Here is an 18045-nt window from a genome sequence, read left to right as displayed (position 1 = left end):
TTCAATTTACATTACATCTTTGTCCTTTTTGGCTTGTAAAGACAGCATATGTAGCAGTGTAAAAAAAATGAGATAATATGATAAATTAGTGCTGAATTCCACCTTTGGAAAGCTCTTTGAGACCCTTTCACAGAGATGAGCCTGCTTTATGGTAATGTGGTTTGGCTGTGGTGTGGCTGTGGCTCAGGGGGTAGAGTGGTCGTCCCCTTAACTGGAAGGTCAGCGGTTTAGTTCCTGTTCTCCCCAGTCCACATGTTGAAGTGTTCTTGGACAAGACACTGAATCCCAAGTTGCTCCCAATGGCCAGGACAGTGCCGTCATCGGTGGTGTGACAGATGGAACGCCTCATTTGAGCTTCCAGTATAATAACATCAAACATGTAATGAACATGCACACACGTGTGTTACTAAACATCTTTGGAAAGCACAGGGTTTGCAGGGAGTGACATCCTTTGGTTCTGCTGAGCTCTTTTATCTGTGTCTGCTGCTTATCACTCACCTCCACAACAGCAGAAACACACAGAGACTACTTGAGCTGCACCACCTGAGAAGAAATTATCTTTATCAGTGTCATGGCTGTGTTTTTTTTTCTGTGGATCCCAGTTAAAGTTATGCATTTCAGACACAGAGTAGAAACTGAGAGAAAATAGGTGAAAATGATGTGAACAGATACTTTTACATACTGTACAGCACCAAAGTTGAGGCTATCTTTGGCTGAGTAACAATGTCACCCTCAGCATATTTCCGTATCCTCTCTCTCCTTGTCTTTGTCATATCCAGACATTATTTTGTGCTGACAATTTTTCAACTCAGTAATGATCCCCGTTGTGTTTATAATGGAATGTTTTGCACAAACATCGCCAAAAAGGCTGTCCTTTACTAAAATACAACCCTATACTGTAGGGTGGCTGTGTGAGGACCTTATTACCAGCCATAATTACATTTTGTTGGTAGGCGACCTCTAGAGGCTGTAATAATTACATTGGCCTTTAACACTGTTTGCTTTGCATTTGAAACTGATAGTTGTCATTATTTCTTTTATCCATGACTGTTCCACAACTTAAAGGTATGGTCCACCCCGGACAGGTCGCCAGTCTATTACAGGCACTTAGAGACAGAACCACACATTCACCGCTACAGGCAATTTAGAGTCACCCATCAACCTAAGCTGCATGTCTTTAGACTTTAGGAGGAAGCTGGAGAACCCACACAGGCACAGGAAGAACACGCAAACTCAGAACTCAAGGCATGAACCCAGAACCTTCTTGGTGTGAGGCAGCAGCACTAACCACTGTGCCAGTGTGCTGCCCAAAAAGGCTTTAGTGCATTATTTATCCTGTCTACACCAAACTGTTGTACTACTTTCATGAATTTTATATGATCTATCATTTATTAAGACTCTATATTGGTCATGAAATGACTAGGTGTTGAAAACTCCCCCTGCACTGTGTCCTCCTTCTCCATCTTATTAGCTGCAGACATTACACAAACAAGTGGGGTGAAATGTCTCATTTACAACATTTGAGATTTTGTCATTCTTCAGCATATTCTTCATTAGTGATCCAAAATGGCACATAGTACCCTGCCTTGAGGGCAACTTAGACTTCATTACAAGGTACTTTTAATTAGTCTTCCTAATTAAAAGCAGAATAGTGGGTGCAGAAAGGCTGGAAGTTAAATTGATATGCCCATAAACATTTGCATGTTCATTGGTCTGGGTTAGCAAACCATCTCGTTTCTACTCAGTCAGTCCGACAGGAGGCTGGAGAGTTGAACTGCAGAGGGATTTAAAAGAAAACATGTATGGCACCCTCTTAATTAAATGGAAAAGGAGGGAGGCTGTAGAAAGACAAAGTGATAACTAGGTGTGAAGTTGCGAGAGGCCCCATGAGACATAAACCATACTCAGTCATACACACAACATCATAATCTCACACGTCCACTACTTTATTCTTCCACACACACTATTACGTCCTCTTACATGCACAGTCTTACTTTCATTTATTTACTTCCATACTCTCCTACACAAACTATTATTCTCTCTAACACACACAACAATACTCTTTTATATGCACCATCATAGGCCGACCCTTTCACAGACAGCACCATATATTCTCATACACACACACACTTGCATGCACACATGCGCATATATTATATTCTTGCATTACAGTTTATGTAATAGGGAATAATTGCATATGTAATAAATTATGATAGAATATGTAAGTGAGTTTAATAGTGTATGTAAAACAGAATAATGGCAAATGTAAGAGATATTAATGGTCTGTGTGAACGAGAATAGTCATGTGAAAGCTACAGCATGATTGTGAACGAGAGGCTAATAGTCGTCTGTGTGAGAGAGTTTGATTGAAAAGGAACTCAGCCGACGAACTCATCAATGTGGACTTCAACTACTCATCGACCATCTAGCAGACAACAGTGCTGACCACTGGACCACCTTTAAGTTTGGTACTGCTGTTTCAAAGTCTCAGTAGCTTTGCTGATAGGGGCTGCACTGCTGCCTGAGTATGAGTTATGTCTCAATGGGCCTCACATATGAAGATGGGTTATCTACACCCTATGCTGCCTGAGTATGAGTTATGTCTCAACGGGCCTCTCATATGAAGATGGGTTATCTACACGTTCCCTCCTCCTGTTTGTTGTTGACCAAATGCTACAATATGTCATCCAGAAGGAACTTAGCCAAAGGCATGTGCTATTAAATCTATGGGACAGTACAGCTGTGAGGTGATTTGCAGTGTCAGATTAAAAAGACTGTAGTGCCTTAAGATGATGAAGATGGTTTATAGTTTTAATGAGTTGAATAGTCATTTCTTAAAAACATCCCAAAGAAAAGAAACCCCACCACCACAGATCTTACAAAAAAAGGCACGTGTGGGATTATCACATGTGAAACAGTATTGCACATTGATCAATTCAAATGGCATTGAACATTTTGTATCAAATGACAACATGAAAACCATGCGACAAGGGGAACAGGCCTGCAAGTGGTGATGAAGCTACAGCTCTGCAGCTCCGCTCAGCTTTATGAAGCTTTATCTGAAGATTAAAAATCTATTCATTCTTTAATTGAATCCATGTGTGTTTCATATGAGTCAAAGCCTGCAATCAGTTCTAAGCACACAGTCTCTGGTTACTCAGTCTAACAGCCCAAACCGAGCTCAGCTTGGAGTTGGGACATTTTCATTTTCATTACACATTTCCATATTTGTCAACAGCTTATTTATAGGCCTCTGCTGGGCTGAGCTTTGTAATAAACACAGTTCCAGCACAGTTTCCTGGGTCTTTGGAAACTCAGCAATAGGATATTTTTCCCTGTGTTGTCCCAGTGGTTTGGGCTTATTAATATGTTTTGCCAGGTACTGTATAATAACCTAGATGGAAATCCCAAAATGGGGGCAATCTTTAAGAGGAATGGCAATAACAGGGATATCTCAGTGAATTGGATGGGATTTATAGGAGGATCTGCAGACCAGAGAAGGATGCAGTGGTGCTGTGTTGGTGGAAGAAGGAAAACCTGAAATCAGAGATGCTTTCATACTATAAGTCTGCTGACAGCTTTTGAGTACCTTGCATATTAATCAAGTTTAACATTTCTCTACCATCTAAAGCTGTCCACTCATTTCAGAACATTAAATTAGAGTTAAATGACATGGAGCATGCATGAATCATTAACCCGTAGCCACAGAATTGTTCAAATCCATAGCACCGAAAATGGACAGGCTGTAATTATCCATGTTTGAGCTGCCAGGTTGCATAAAAGATCATTTTGAGTGTTAAAGTGAATTTCATTAAATTAGACTTCTGTGTTCTGTTTAACATCTTGTTATTTTACAGTCTATCAGTAAAACTCAAAAACTCTTTTCCAATGAATGAACATCTTTGAAATTTTAGGAAAAACTGTGAATTTCAAATTTGTGATTATTTTTACAACACTTGCATATCGGTGAATGTTATTAACACCAATTCAGATTCTATTAGAGGCGATCAATCTGTAGTTTGTCTTTCATTGTACACATTATGTAAAGGTAGCCTACGTATCAGCCAGTAAATCTGACATGTATAATAATGATTTGTACTTATTTTTGTTCTTTTTTTTAATGTGTGTGTGGGGTAAAGCTAACCGGAGGTGAGTTGCACAAAATGATTAATACTCAAGTGCCTCTCCCTTAAATTTGACACAAGCAGCAGGTTAATTTAGTTTAGCTCAAGAGTGGAAACAGCTTTCCTGTCCAAACGTTACAAAATGCTCCTAGCTGTACCTGTAAAGCTCAGTTATTAACACATCTGGTCTGTTTCACAGCTAAAGTGTAGAAATCAGAGTTTACCGTTCTGCTGGGGGTTATGTGCAGGACTGTTTGTCCAGCAGCTATGAGAAGTCTTCACTTATTACCTGGCAAATGGTTCAGCCAAGACCAAACAACTGTGGCACACAACCCCACAAAACAGCAAATTGTTGTTGCTTCAGGGTTTTTTAAAAATGTTTTATTTATTGAATAATGTTAATCAGGGTTTCCTGGACTACCCTGTTTTATAATTGTACTGACTGAATAAAATGTTAACCTTCAAATTACTGTACTGTACCTCGTCAGTAGCTAATCACCAATGTACTGTAAGGTGAGTCAAAGCAAAAGCACGCAGCCGCTTTCTGTCAATAGCTTTTCTGGGGTTTGAAGGCAGCAGTTTGCACAAATAAAGTTTCAACTTTGCATCAAACCAGAGTTTACTGAAAATTATATTTGTAAATGTGCAGTGATACAATAAGAGCAGTGATGGAGCACTAATCCATCGTCCCAACACATGATTTAAATGGCTTTAAAAGAAATTTTTTTGATAAACTAACAGTAGAACTTTCAAGCCTCAGCTGTGCTTCTGTTTTATAGCAACATGACATAGAAATAGAAAGCTTTTTTCTACAGTGCATTCTCTCTCTTGGTGGAATGTATGCTGATTGCAGAGACTACAGAGAGTGAAGCAGCGTGAAGCAGCTGCCTGTGATAAGCTGTTCATTGTAAGCTGTGCCAGGTGGGGAAAAAAGTTGCATGAAGAATATCAGCTGCACATTGTGGATCCCTCATATTTTATATAGTGGAAATACTGTAGGTATCAGGGGGTGTTTAGAGATGATATGGAAGAGTGAAGGGAATAATAATTCAGCCAGTCTCAGTGCAAATGTGTGTAATTAGTTAAAGCTAGTTAGGCTGGATCGATGCCCCGTTATGCTGCACAGCACAGTACTTCTGTAAAGGGATGAAAAAGATGGCATTAAACTCAAATAACAGAATGACAGGTCTCTGTCTTTTATATATAGAATGTAGTTTAAAATCAGGACATTGTAGGAGTTGACAATAATAAGCTAGTTTATTCATGCAATCAAACCGCTGTTGTTGTGAAACGGCAGTAGTTTATGTTCTGACACCACTGAAAAGTGATCTCATTAATAAAAAAGGCAGCTGCTGGGCCTACCCTATAAATGATACCTGTTTTCAACCAAAATGTCATTTGATGAATGTAATGTTCCCTCCAGTGTAATTCCCTTAAACATTACACACAGGCCCTAAAACTGCCTCGGTTTATGTTCAGACAGGGAAATGATCGACTGTACAGACCTGAGATAAATTTAAGCAAACCTTTTCAAAACATTACGAACAAAACTTTTATGCTCCCTAAAGAATATTTAAATATTCCATATTATGAACTTTCTGTGACAGCACCAACAGCTGCCAGAGTTTCTGAAAGTGTGTGACTGACATCTAGTGGAGAACACATTATAACATTACCGTATACGTTTTAATCACATATGATTAATCATTTTGTATGACTAAAAACAATTTGCTAATAAGAGAAACATCTCTAAAATCATATATTAATTGCACTAATTTGGTTTAATCTATGTTTTTAACATGTTGCTATTCATTTTGGAAGACAATGTAAACACAAGCATTTACTGGGAGTGGAATATAAAAGGCTGCCAGTGTAGTGCATGTAAAGACGATGTATCGCACACATTATGATGTTGATGTCAGGAGTTAAAGTGATTGCCTGCTGTTTTCACCACCCCCTCACAGTGAGGCCAGGCTGTAACTTGACCTTGACTCTTAATGGCTGTGTGACAATGGTGCCCTGTCCCATTGGCCTGTCTGCCCCTCTTTTGTGTCTATTTATAATGTCCAGACACAGTGCAGAGGTTATTCAGAGGTGCCAGCAAACACAAGGTGACAGGAACAGAGGAACAAAGGGTGAGAAATGTTTCTGTTATTGTCCCTGTTGTTCACTTTTTATTTACTAAAACTTTCATTTTTCTTTTTTTTTTCTTGACCTGAGCATGTGACTGTATATGATCTAAACAATGCCTTTATTTTGTACATGTACTGTATATTTTAAAAAATAATGTTGAATTAATGCTGTATTTAAATCAACCTATGTTATTTATGCATTCAAAATCTGTCATTTGTTTAGATTTTTATCTTAGTTTGCCTGACTTGTATTTTATGTTGTATATCAAATATTTTTGGAATAATCTTTATTTGTAAGTGATTCATCTCTTTGTACTTTTCATCAGTGCAAATTTAACCAAGATTCTTGCATGAGCCTCTTCTCAGACGAACATATTCTGCTGTTCGTAAGCTGCAATGCTGAGTGTGTTTGTTTCATTTGTCTGAAGTCAGTATTTTTCAAACAAACTTTTCAAATTAACTTTTTAATTTCTGAAGGTGAAGAGCAGAAAGATGGCCGAGGTACATGAGCATTGTGAAAAGTGTTACAATGTCCAGTGTCAAGTCCCGGTGCAGACCTCTATCTCATGCATCATCATAAAATGTCGTAAAACCTGTGGCGCCACCCTCCATACGTGCAAACAAGAGGAGCACCAGCGTCTCTGTCCCAATGAGACAGTCCCTTGCATCAATGCCAACTATGGCTGTCCTCTCACCATGCTGCGCCACAGGCTGGCCAAACACCTGGAGGTCTGTCCTGCCAGCGTGGTCTGTTGCTCTCAGGAGTGGATCCGCTGGCCTGTCTCAGAAACTGATCAGACCTTTTACAGAAATATTTCAGAAAATCCTCAAGCTGAGCTGGACCTGGATGTTGCTATGGCTCTGCGGGACCAAGAGCTGCTGTTTCGATCTATCAAAATGAAGAGCATTTTTCCAGAGCTGGTGATGGAGAATCATGCCCTTCAGGAAACTGCTGCCAGGGTCAACAGTCTCGCAGAGGAAGCAGCCTGTTCTTCACATTGTAGTGAATTTACAGAAAATGGCCTTGCAGGGGTGGAGGAGGAAGAGCTGAATCAAGAGGAGAGGGAGGCTTTGGCAAAGAGCATGAATGTGGAGAGTATTCAAAACTACAGCTCCTGGGAGAAGATATTCACAAAGGAGATGGAGGGATGCAAGCAAACTGTCAAAAACCTGAATAAGAGGGATGAAAAGGGAAAGCAAAAGAAAGAGCAAGAATCATCAAGCTGTCAGGGAGAGACAGGAGACTCACACCTGAACCAGGAGAATGCTTCTGCTGCTGCTGCTGCACCTCCGAGGATGGATGGTGCAACCGGCCTTGCACCATGGCAAGACGGGGTCCTTGAAAGGTTAGGTAAAGAATTCAACATTGGTGAATATAACATGTATCTAGTGCACAATGGGGCAATGTTGATTAACTTCGGGCAACTTGCCGCTTGTACCCCAAGAGAAAAGGATTTTGTTTATGGGAACCTGGAGCCCATTGAGGTTAAAACTGTTCGCTCATTTAAAGTTCCCACCAGCTATAGAGCAAAGCGAAATCATCTGAAAGACCCTACACACAAGGCCCAGACCACACACCAGTGTGTTGACACTGCAGATCTGGGCGTGTCAGTCGAAGATCTTTCAAAGTGTGACGAGGTCAGTGCCACACTCCTCTGCTCCCTGGAGAAGGAACTGAAAGGACATTTAATCTCTGAGAGTGCGGCGATAGATGGTCTTTATATGGATATAGGAACACAAACATACAACTTTTCCTCTGCACCATTCGAACCGGATGCATCCCTTGCTGATGTCATTGCGGACAAACCTCGTGGCCTTTATGTACACGTTGAAGCAGAACCTGTCACCAGAAGACATAACAAGACAAGTTCAGCCTTCAGCTACATGTGTGGCCACTTCTTTCGCCGTGATGAATACCGCTCTCATTTCAGGAATGTGCACTCTGACATACAGGCCTCTCTAAGTGGCTGGATACAACAACGCTGCCCCCTGGCATACCTCGGCTGTACTTTCACGCAGACAAGGTTTCACCCTGCAGCTGACCAAGCTACAGTCAAATTCTGCCCAGATGTCAGTGCCTTTGTCCTCCAGCCACAAGTGCCTTCATCCCTCCTGGAGGGCAAGAAAAGCAGCCCACAGAGAAGTGGTTCACATAATCTGGATCCCCTGAGCGGGCTGCCTCTGGAGATCCTTCAGCACATTGCTGGTTACCTTGACAGTTTTACCTTATCTCAGCTGTCCCAGGTCTCCCATCTGATGCGAGAGGTGTGTGCCACATTGCTGCAGGAGAGAGGGATGGTCTCCCTCAAGTGGGAGAGAAAGACATATTCCCGGGGTGGAAGCTCCTGGAGATGTCGAAAGAAAGCAAGTATTCTTAAGATTTTTTAGTTTTTCTCTGCCATAACATTTAAATGTCTTATGTTGGACTGTTTACTTGAATCATCTCTCGTAATTAACTAAACGGCTGAAGAGCATTTTATTTGTTTGATGGACTGAGCACTACCAGTCCATCTCATTTGTCCATTTGATCTCAAGCTTTTCTACAGTGAAGGGACAGTGAACACTAGGCCAAACATTTATGTCAGTTCCCCATTCGTATTATCTGTCAGTGGAAAATTTCTCCCCTTCATATGCATGACAGCTGCCGTTCTGTAAACACTCTCCAGACTCTCTAACAATTTTACAAGCTGAATCACAGCTTGGCAACAACTATTGGTTGGTTCCCATTGAAGCAAGGACTCCCTGCTTATCTGTTGAGACACCATGAGGACATTTATTTGGAAAAAGAATAGTTTGTCTTCTCTGACTCTGGTGTCAGCAGTGGTCTGGTTACTAGACAGTTGAGCTAATCTATTATTTAGTTTTGCAACATGCTGATTTAGATCAGTATAAAAAGAAACTGACAACAGTTCTTTAGGAAGCAAACCTCCACCAAGGCTGCACAGTCATCATTAAAAACAATGTACATCTGCATCCAGACCTGAAGTACATTTGGTGTTTTTTGTCTTTATTTGGTAGTTGACAGTAAAGAGATTCAGGGGAACTGGGAGTTAAGGGGGAATGAACACAGCTGGAATCAAAACAGGAATATTTTGTCTAAAGTAAACCACTAGGCCAGACCTTAGACCCTGTGGATTAGACCACTAGGCCACAAGGGCGCCTCTGGTCTAGTGGTCGGAGCACTGAAATGATAAGAGAACTGTGGTTGAAATTTCAAGTGATCTAGACTCACAGCCAGTGAGCTACAGCCATTTAACTTCATGATTTTGCCACCTACATGGGGAACCCCAGCAGTATGCAAGGTTCCTTTAAGTACTATTGAGGTACTGAGACCACATGTCGTATCTAATTTGAATTTATTTAATGGCAGTTTATATCAAACATGGAATAATTCCGGCATTCATAGGAAAACAATACAACAAATACAAACTGAATTAAATGTACCACACAACTGGAAATGTGGTGAAAAAGTCTCTCCTGGTGGTTATAAAGGGTAAATACAGCATCAATACATATATGTGTGTATTTTTACATTGACTATTTCTGTGCTGCTGTGATCATGAGACAGAGAGCATGCCAGTGATACCAGTGACACGGAATGGCCTGAGGCCTCACTGCCAGTAAACACAGTGCTACCATATCAAGTCAGATTCACTCATGGAAACATCGGTTATTGATAAGACTGTGTAAGACTGTGTAATGTCATGCCTTAGGGTGATAAAAATATTCAGTTCTAGATTCCCTGGATTTTAAAAATACATTTGTCCTCATGGCCTTAGAGCTGCAGCACAGTTGACAGATGCCACGACAGCAGCCTCCTACACTTTCCTTCAGCTCTGCCTCTGTGTTTTACAGGTTTGGGAGTTCAGTTCACTGTTTTCCTCTGTGGACAGATGGAGCTTCAGCAGTATTCCTTCCATGTCAGAACACCTGAAAGCATGCTCCTTCTACCAGAGACAGGAACGCTCTGAGCCGGTGGCTTTAGCTTGCTTAGGCGAGGTCAGAGACAAACTTGGAAAAGTAAAGCATCAAAGATGATGCTTGAGGTCCCAGAGCTCAGCGGGTGGACCACATCACAAGCAGTGCCATATTAGGACATGGACACACAAAACTCTGGAGTGAAATAAGCCTTTACATATACAGCTACTGCATAGAAACAGAAGGACATTAAGAGATGTTGTGTGTTGAAGACCTGTTTTCTTGTAACATCTCAAGTCTATTTATGAAGTGTTTTCAGGGTTTATTGAGAGAAGATGAAACTTAAATAATCCTGACACTGAAGTAAAAAATGTATTTATATATTGTGTTTGAGAGCAATTCTCATGTTGTGCAGTATCAGCTAATAAGTTTAATTTGCCTTTGTTTACCACACCAACATCTTATTTCATTCTTGTGGTGTGAAGCATTATTTCAAAGAAACAGATGCAGCAGATGTTGACTGATGTGACGTGACTGCCATCTGCTGGACAAAAGCAGAAGTACACATCACAGTTTGGTGTTTGGATGTGGAACATGGTATCCTGTGTCCTATACAGTATGTCACATTTGATTGAATACAGCAGTGCATGCTTTGTGAACACTGACAACTTAGACTGTAGTTGTATGCGTGTCATAATAAATCTGACTTGCAGTTGGCCTGATTTAGTTAAAGCAGCACACTTAAAGGACTAAAAATGGCCTTAAAATCAGCATTTAAAAAAAATCTATGACAGTCTTTAAAAAAAAGCTGCACAGATAAGAAACTGTTCTCACTAGCTACTTCATCTCAGACACCTCTGGGTTGCATAGTTTGTTGATCACCTCTGACAGCATTTTGTTGCACAGGGCTGCATATGGATTAAGAAGCACAGCCTGCTGTCGAGCAAATTCACTTCCAAGTGCAGCTGCTTTCTCAAAATCTTCTCTGGCTGCATCATCCTGGCATGCTAATCTACGTAAAAGGCCTCTTTGCACCAGTGCCTGGCAGGCAGTTCGTCCACTGCTGCCACTCAGAGAGATGGCTCGGTCCAGGTCCTCCAGGGCACCTAAGAGGAAAGCAGAGCTCTGTGAGACACGCACATCTGGAAAGCTGATTCTGAAACCTTTTTACAGACTACTCCACCCTGGCTCCAAGTCAGTCTGCTGCAACAGTCACTATGAGTATAGTTGAATTTGCTTTGAATTACTTGAACAAGTACTGTGGGGTACATAGTTCAGTCGAATAAATAAAATACAGCAATTATAATATTAGCATAATTTTAAAACCAACAAGAAAAACAAATATCAATCTCAAGTTTTTCATTAACCAAAAGGTGCATCATTCTCAAATGTATTGGACTCTGTTCAGCAGATAGAAATTCAAATTTTAGAAACACAAATTGCAAGTTAAAAATGCTCCAGTACTGAGCACATGGTGTGGTTGACAGAGTGCTGTCCTGGGACTGAGTATAAAAGCACCACACCAAGACATTCTCCCAAGAATACAAAGTATAAAAGATAAAAACCACACTTACACTTCTGATTATTGTAATAAAAATCACAACAGATTTGCTAACAATCAAAAGAACAAATGAAAGTAATCGCAGAAGGAAACCTTAAACTCTGAGACGATTCAGATATGACTTTCACATATACGCATTCACATTCAGTGTGTGCAGCCCTGCCAGCCTTGTGACAGACGGCAGGTAAAGGAACCTAACACAGGGCTAGCTCAAAGCGTACATACATAGTAGCGCTGTTGACAAAGTGCATCAGATAGACAAAGCTCTGATACTGTGTCATGCTGGCCTCAGACTCAGCGGTCTGATGTGTCGGCGCGCTGCGGTGTCTACAGAAAGGGTTATTACTGAATCGGTGGCATGTACCTGCTGTGTTCCCCTGTAGCCGCAGGGTCTGTGCCCGGTTGTTATAGGCTGAGGCTCGCTGAGGCAGGATCTGGGTTGCCTGGCTGAACAGTTGAAGTGCAGTCTGCAAATCCCCAGCTTCTGCTGCCAAGACGCCCTGCATCTCCAACTCTTTCACTTGCTTCAGCAAGTCAGCGTCAAAGCCACTGTCTGGCAGGGAGAGATAAACAGGCTGAAAAAACACTCAAACTGAATTGACAGGTACCATGGCAAGAACTAAACTTGGATTAAAATGTTGTTTTTTTTAGACCAGGAATTGAATACATTCCAATAAATTAAATATGGTATGAAATGATAAACCTAAAAAGTCATGATGCGATATGTGGAGACACATCAGCTCATGCTCACCATCGTCAATTAATTCCTCCTCTTGGTTCAGGCCAGGGGAGTCTCCAAAGGGGGTGGTGGGGTTGAATATAGCCTGGAGTACAGCTCTGTCGTGTGCAGAGGCCATCTTACCAGTGTCTGTTAAGAGCACAGGAAAGATAGCAAAATAAAATCATGGCACCTAAATTACAGCAGGGTGGAGACATCTTCACCCCCTGACTTCTACCATTTCCACGAGCCAATCAAAGAAGGGGGTGGAAGCAGAGGTGGACTTTGAGATTTGCTTGCTCTGAGCACATCTGTGTTTGGTTAGCTCAAAAATGTAGGCCAACGATAACTGCATGCTGCAGAGTTGCTGTGATAATGGCAGAAGAACACAGATTGAGAATGTTCTCAGAGATGGTCATTTCTGCTCAGTGCAAAGTGAAGTGTAGTTGAGAATGTTCTCAGAGATGGTCATTTTTGCTCAGTGCAAAGTGAAGTGTAGTTGAAAAGGTTGAAAAGGGATTTGTAGTAGTTGAGTACTGACAAATACACTGGTGGAGGAAGTATTCACATGTCTTACTTTAGCAAGAGAAGCAATACTATACTGTGAAGGTTAGGATCAGATTAAAGTGGAACATAACTACAGGAAAACAGTCTCAGAATCTTCTCCCGAGTCTTGGGATCTAAGGCTAGAAAGTTTAAATGGGGGTGGAGTTAGAATTAATCAGTGCTCCTTGAGACACCTGGGCCACACCTGACCTCAGTCTGGATTCTCTGGAACTGTTGGGCGCTGCTGGGTTTGAATTCTTAGGTTTTTGTTCAATAAACAGCTTTTATGTCACCAAATGTCTGGAACTGGCCAGGTAGCAGACTTGCATAAGGTTAGCTGGAATTCAAAATGTGTTGCATAATTGAACGTATTTGTCTTATAACATCTATGACGAGCCATGTGTAGCCACCATCAACATTAATTAATACACATAGATTAGACCATTTTAACACTAGATGACACATGGGATGCTGCCCTGTGTTGAGGCGGCAGTGTCGTGCCTCCTAATGCATGTAAGTGTGTGTGTACTGTATGTTTATGAAGTTTGGAGGTATATACACAACAAAAAATAACCATAACACTGAATATGCAGCAGATTTTCCAGTTTGGTTTGTTGCAGATGTCAATAATATATTTATAATATGAGATACTTGGTTACTTGGTTGTGGCCTTTCACTCCAAATCTCACTCCTCATCTTCACTGTAGCACCAATATTTAAGATGAATTTACACTGATTATTGAAAAATATCCTGAATTTTATTGCACTGTAAAATTGCTGCCTCAAGTTAACCTGCTTATATTTGCAGTTCATGTTGATACTGTATATTTAAGAACAATTTTTATTGCAACTTTATTTTACAGTATTGTACTCCTAGTTACACTTACAGAAAGTAAAAACATTAAAATGTCTCCACCACCACTTGGGTCAGATGCAAATTAGAAGATAACAGGTCAAGAAGCAGGAGGAGCAGGGCTACCAGCTGTTTGCTACAGGCACAAATGTTGGTGGTTTATAGAGAAACTATGAAAATAGAGATGGGCCAGCATCAGGTTATCAATATTTAATTATTTTCTAAACAATGTGTTCAAGTTCAGGAGGCGGCTATTGATTGCAGCCTTTCAAAACAAGGCTGACAGATCTGTGGGACCATGGTATTGAAAGAAAAATAGCTCTTTTGCTACTAAGCTGTTGCATTGCCGCCTCCAGAACAATTAAACTGTACCAAGAGAATAGCTCGTGTTCTCGCCATCATCAGGTTTGATGTATTACTTTGCCTGTGTATTCCTGGCATCAGAATGCAGAAGGATTTATGACTGGCTTTGTTGCAGGAGACACCAAGAAGAAATAACATGTCTTGGCCTGGAGGTTGATGTGCTTTGATGACTTGACACAGAAGAAGCTCATCTAAAGGTAAGACATGAATTAATGAACTGTGTGCAGTGTGACAGTTTGGTGACAGGGTGTTTGTGGGAGGGTTTTCTGTTTGGTCCGACTGGACAATGTACTTATTGTATGTTCATCTCAGTGTAACAGTCTCTTCACGCAGTCTGGCTTATGTGTTCAACGTTATGTTGCTGTATTCTGGTGTTGTGTAGCTGAGTGGCCTCTAGTAGTGTGACTACCAGTCTGTGAGGCTACATGTTTGTAGATGCTATGATTAGAGCAGCACTGTGTTGATGGGCTGCTTATCTTCTTCTGCATGGGATGATTATCACTGCAGGTTCCTCTGCAGCTGTTGTGCAATTTAGGCCTTATGTAAGCCTTTGGTGTGACTAGAGCATCATTCAGCATGTGCTGGCTCTTTATATAGCCAACAATGGAATAACAATGAGGCATTAACATGGTGTATATATGTTATAGGTCTATGGAGCAAAACAAATGTTTTTTTTTGGAATATATGATAAGTAGACTGGCCAAAATATTTAGTAGTATAGAAATACTATTTTCATGAGACAGGGTTGCATAAAGATTTGGTGAGTTTGGAACATTTTTCTCTGATTTATACTTGTTTTCCTTGTGAAATTTCAGATGGCTTTATCTCTCAGGGCTCAAGCATGATTTAAATGAAACCATCTCTTTGGTTACACTACTCCCACTTTACACTGTGATGAGGGACCTCAGATAGATTTTGCTCTGACTGATCACTAGCCAAAACAGTTGGCTCCCAAACTCTAGTCTTTTAATACTGCGCACATCAAATTTCTGTTGGCATAAGCAGTGTGCACAGTTAATTTATAGTTATAATTTGTACAGTATGTGTTTTCTCTTGTGCATAGCCTCTAGACCATCAGTGTTAACCCATGCCTGCTTTGCTTTAGAATCATACATGTGAGAAACAAGTTAAATGTCAGTACATTTAAAAAAGAGATGACAGGCAAAACAATAACAGATACAGTTAAGCTACAGTGGTGTAATGAAGAGTATCTACTCCTAAGGGATCTCAGCAGCAACAGACATGGGCATGGAAGCAGAAAACTGTTTCAAGAAAAGGTGTTGTTGGATGTAACAAGTAGCATAGAGCAGCACACACAGCCACAGGGGGAAACTGATAGTAAGTGACATGAATACAGGTGAGATTGATCAAAACAGTGCCACTGAACATGGTAACACTGTGACTTGTCCTAGTTCTCATTGGCTTAGGAAGTAACTGCAAGTATCTCCAGCCAGCGTGTGTAAGTGAGTCACAGAGATGAAAATGGTTCCAGCTCAAAGCCTTTTTCAGTTGTTTCCAATTACTGGCAGCAGTGATCTGGAACAAGAGTGAGCTCATGGAGGTGCAGGCTTTTGGGACTTTTAAAGGACGAGGCAGAGCTGACAGTGAAATATAGGAGTTGAAACAAAACTTTGTTCAGAAAAGTTCTTCAGTTATAATTGGGGATTTCTGGGTATTTTGTAACACTCATTTTTGTGTGTCATTAGTTTGTAAATGTTTTTGTTCAGTACTATGTTTTCCAGTTTTCAGGCTGTAAAGTAAAATCTACAGTTGAAACTGACAAGTGCATGACATTCATTGTACATACTTTGTAACAGAGATGTGATTATTGCTGTGTGGACGTAGGCTAGTGGCTTACAGTATGTAGGCCCAGCTCTCATTGGAAGTCTCGTAGTCTCCTCTTGCTAGAGATTTTGTCTTAATGACGTCTGCTTGACTGATGTTGCAGGTTTTAAGTTTCTAATGTGCATTGCTGCAGTAGAAAGGCCATTTCAAGAGTTAATTTAACTGTGAGCAGAAAATCAGATCTGGACAACTTACTGCATGGATTTAAAAGGCAATTAACAACCTCAGTATAGTTATTTACCAGAGTGATAAATATCCAACTGGATTTAAAAAGTGGGGGAAGTTTTCATTTTTGCCACTTGGGTGAGCTCTTGCTGCTTTTATTTCTGTCGAGCCTCATTCTTCCCATTTACCTAGTCAGCACAGATGGTTTGATCCTGCAGGACTCCCATTTTCGCCAGGGTAATAAGAGTTAAAGAAAGAGGGCTCGGGTATCATGTTCATGGTCACTTGGTAAGCAGCAGATTTTCTGCAGAAGCGGTGTGTCCCTCATGGCCTCCTCTATAGTGTAAAAGTGGAGAAGCAATTGTGTGTGGATTATCATTCTCCTATTACTGTGAAATGTCACTGCATCAGCACCACTCAGCCTGACTGTGTCAACAGGGAAACACAGTGGCTCTGTTTACAGCCTCCATAATGAAGAACAGGGAAGATGGGGTTGATTCTTCTGAAGGCCAGGAGGTAAATTAAGAGATGATCAAAAACACTGACCCTTAGTGGTACTAATGATGTAAAACCTAATGCTAACATATACACATCCTTTGTATTCCCTCTAAGCAATTACAAAGACAAGAGATGGTTAGATCTGACTGCAACAGCAGAGCTTAATTAATGGATTGAATGAGATGAGTATTGCTCATTAGCTGACAGACAGAATGGATATTTCTTAACATAAAAACACCTTATGAACCTTTTGAAACCCACCAGAGAGGACTAAGTTATCCCTTTATTAAAAATGAGCAACAGTGCATAAATTAGTAAAATTATATTAAGATTAAAGAACGTCTGGTGCAGTCTGTCCGCCATATTTTCCTTCTCCTCTTACTCCTCTTCTCCTGCTCCTTCATAACATCTGGTAAAGAAATGAATATCATCATAACCCCGAGGGGCTTTAGCTTTGCTGCGCTACTGTCTGTGAATCTGGCATCAAAGCTCCTAATCCCTCTGCACTGTGGACGTAAACGAGCCCCTGTGTCAATACCTGGCCTGTTATGATGACGCAGTACTACGGTGCGCTGTGCAGGGTCATCCTGAGCTGGATTAAAACAAAGTAGTCTGCTCTGTGGAGCAATGGGGAATAACTGCTGAGGTGCCAGAGGTTAAGTACATAAACATTTTGACATTTCTCCTTTTTTATGGAAAATGTTTGCAAAAATCTCTGAGCTGCAGCGCAAGATCTATTTATTGTATTACTTCCTGTCTCTTGCTGTAGACGTGGGGGACATATTTGCTCTTCATCCTGATGGCTTATATACAGCTAGAAATGGTTGAGTGCAGACTTATAGCCTATAACATTAGTCACATTTTCATCTGTGGAGGACACAAACTGCTGCATAGCAAAACTAAAACCATAAAGATATGCACTGTAACAGGCTACATCCACTTCCTCCTGTTTTGCCCCAAAACCAAGTGTGCACTCTACAGTATAATATGTGTTTTATAACATTTTGTGAATTTGTATACAAGTGTTATGGCACCCCCTGTGAAGGAATGTGCATACGTTTTGTTTGCCTATGGTTCAGCCTGACTGAAAGCAGCAAGGCTGCCAGGCGCCACTAATGTCTCCCATAATATGTTGTTGCATGTGTTGAGATCTATCATCACAAATTACACTGCAGTTTACTACTAGCTTGTATTGTTGTTGCAGTTCTGTTTCTCAATTCAAACAGATTAGTTCAGGCAGTGCTAATTCTGAACTAAGATAATGGGCTAGCATGCACATTTATTTAAGGTAACATGACAGGCGTGATGACACAATTTTCCAT

The 18045-nt window shown here is 40.8% G+C and overlaps 3 protein-coding genes across 3 annotated transcripts in view; 2 read left to right on the top strand and 1 right to left on the bottom strand.

The window, feature by feature from the left end:
• Nucleotides 1-6748: 6748 nt before the first annotated feature.
• LOC109968466 (F-box only protein 40) lies at nucleotides 6749-10309 on the top strand. The gene is made up of 2 exons (XM_020614759.1): nucleotides 6749-8620; nucleotides 10112-10309. Exons 1-2 carry the CDS (start codon nucleotides 6749-6751, stop codon nucleotides 10292-10294), a joined length of 2055 nt encoding a protein of 684 aa, XP_020470415.1. The 3' UTR covers nucleotides 10295-10309.
• A 697-nt stretch (nucleotides 10310-11006) lies between these two features.
• ttc36 (tetratricopeptide repeat domain 36) lies at nucleotides 11007-12592 on the bottom strand. The gene is made up of 3 exons (XM_020614786.1): nucleotides 12487-12592; nucleotides 12100-12288; nucleotides 11007-11280 (listed from the first exon to the last, which is right to left on the bottom strand). The coding sequence occupies exons 1-3, from the start codon at nucleotides 12590-12592 to the stop codon at nucleotides 11012-11014; spliced, it is 564 nt and encodes a 187-aa protein (XP_020470442.1). The 3' UTR covers nucleotides 11007-11011.
• Nucleotides 12593-13217: 625 nt separating this feature from the next.
• Nucleotides 13218-18045, top strand: part of nectin1b (nectin cell adhesion molecule 1b) — a 210704-nt gene continuing 205876 nt past the window's right edge. Inside the window, exons 1-2 of the mRNA XM_020614715.1 lie at nucleotides 13218-13331; nucleotides 14331-14412. The gene's annotated coding sequence lies outside the window, so the exon portion shown is untranslated. The remainder of the gene's footprint in view (nucleotides 13332-14330; nucleotides 14413-18045) is intronic.

Source organism: Monopterus albus, unplaced genomic scaffold (genome assembly GCF_001952655.1).
Source record: "Monopterus albus unplaced genomic scaffold, M_albus_1.0 scaffold150.1, whole genome shotgun sequence".
NCBI classification, from domain to species: Eukaryota; Metazoa; Chordata; class Actinopteri; order Synbranchiformes; family Synbranchidae; genus Monopterus; species Monopterus albus.
This window is presented reverse-complemented; position numbering and strand designations above follow the sequence as displayed.

Excerpts from the sequence above, each read along its gene's own strand:
- LOC109968466 (XM_020614759.1), top strand. The coding sequence starts at position 6,749 with ATGGCCGAGGTACATGAGCATTGTGAAAAGTGTTACAATGTCCAGTGT. Across the intron at positions 8,621-10,111 it reads CCTGGAGATGTCGAAAGAAA|GTTTGGGAGTTCAGTTCACT; the intron begins GCAAGTATTCTT and ends TGTGTTTTACAG.
- ttc36 (XM_020614786.1), bottom strand. The coding sequence starts at position 12,592 with ATGGCCTCTGCACACGACAGAGCTGTACTCCAGGCTATATTCAACCCC. Across the intron at positions 12,289-12,486 it reads GGAGGAATTAATTGACGATG|ACAGTGGCTTTGACGCTGAC; the intron begins GTGAGCATGAGC and ends TCTCCCTGCCAG. Across the intron at positions 11,281-12,099 it reads GCTACAGGGGAACACAGCAG|GTGCCCTGGAGGACCTGGAC; the intron begins GTACATGCCACC and ends CTTTCCTCTTAG.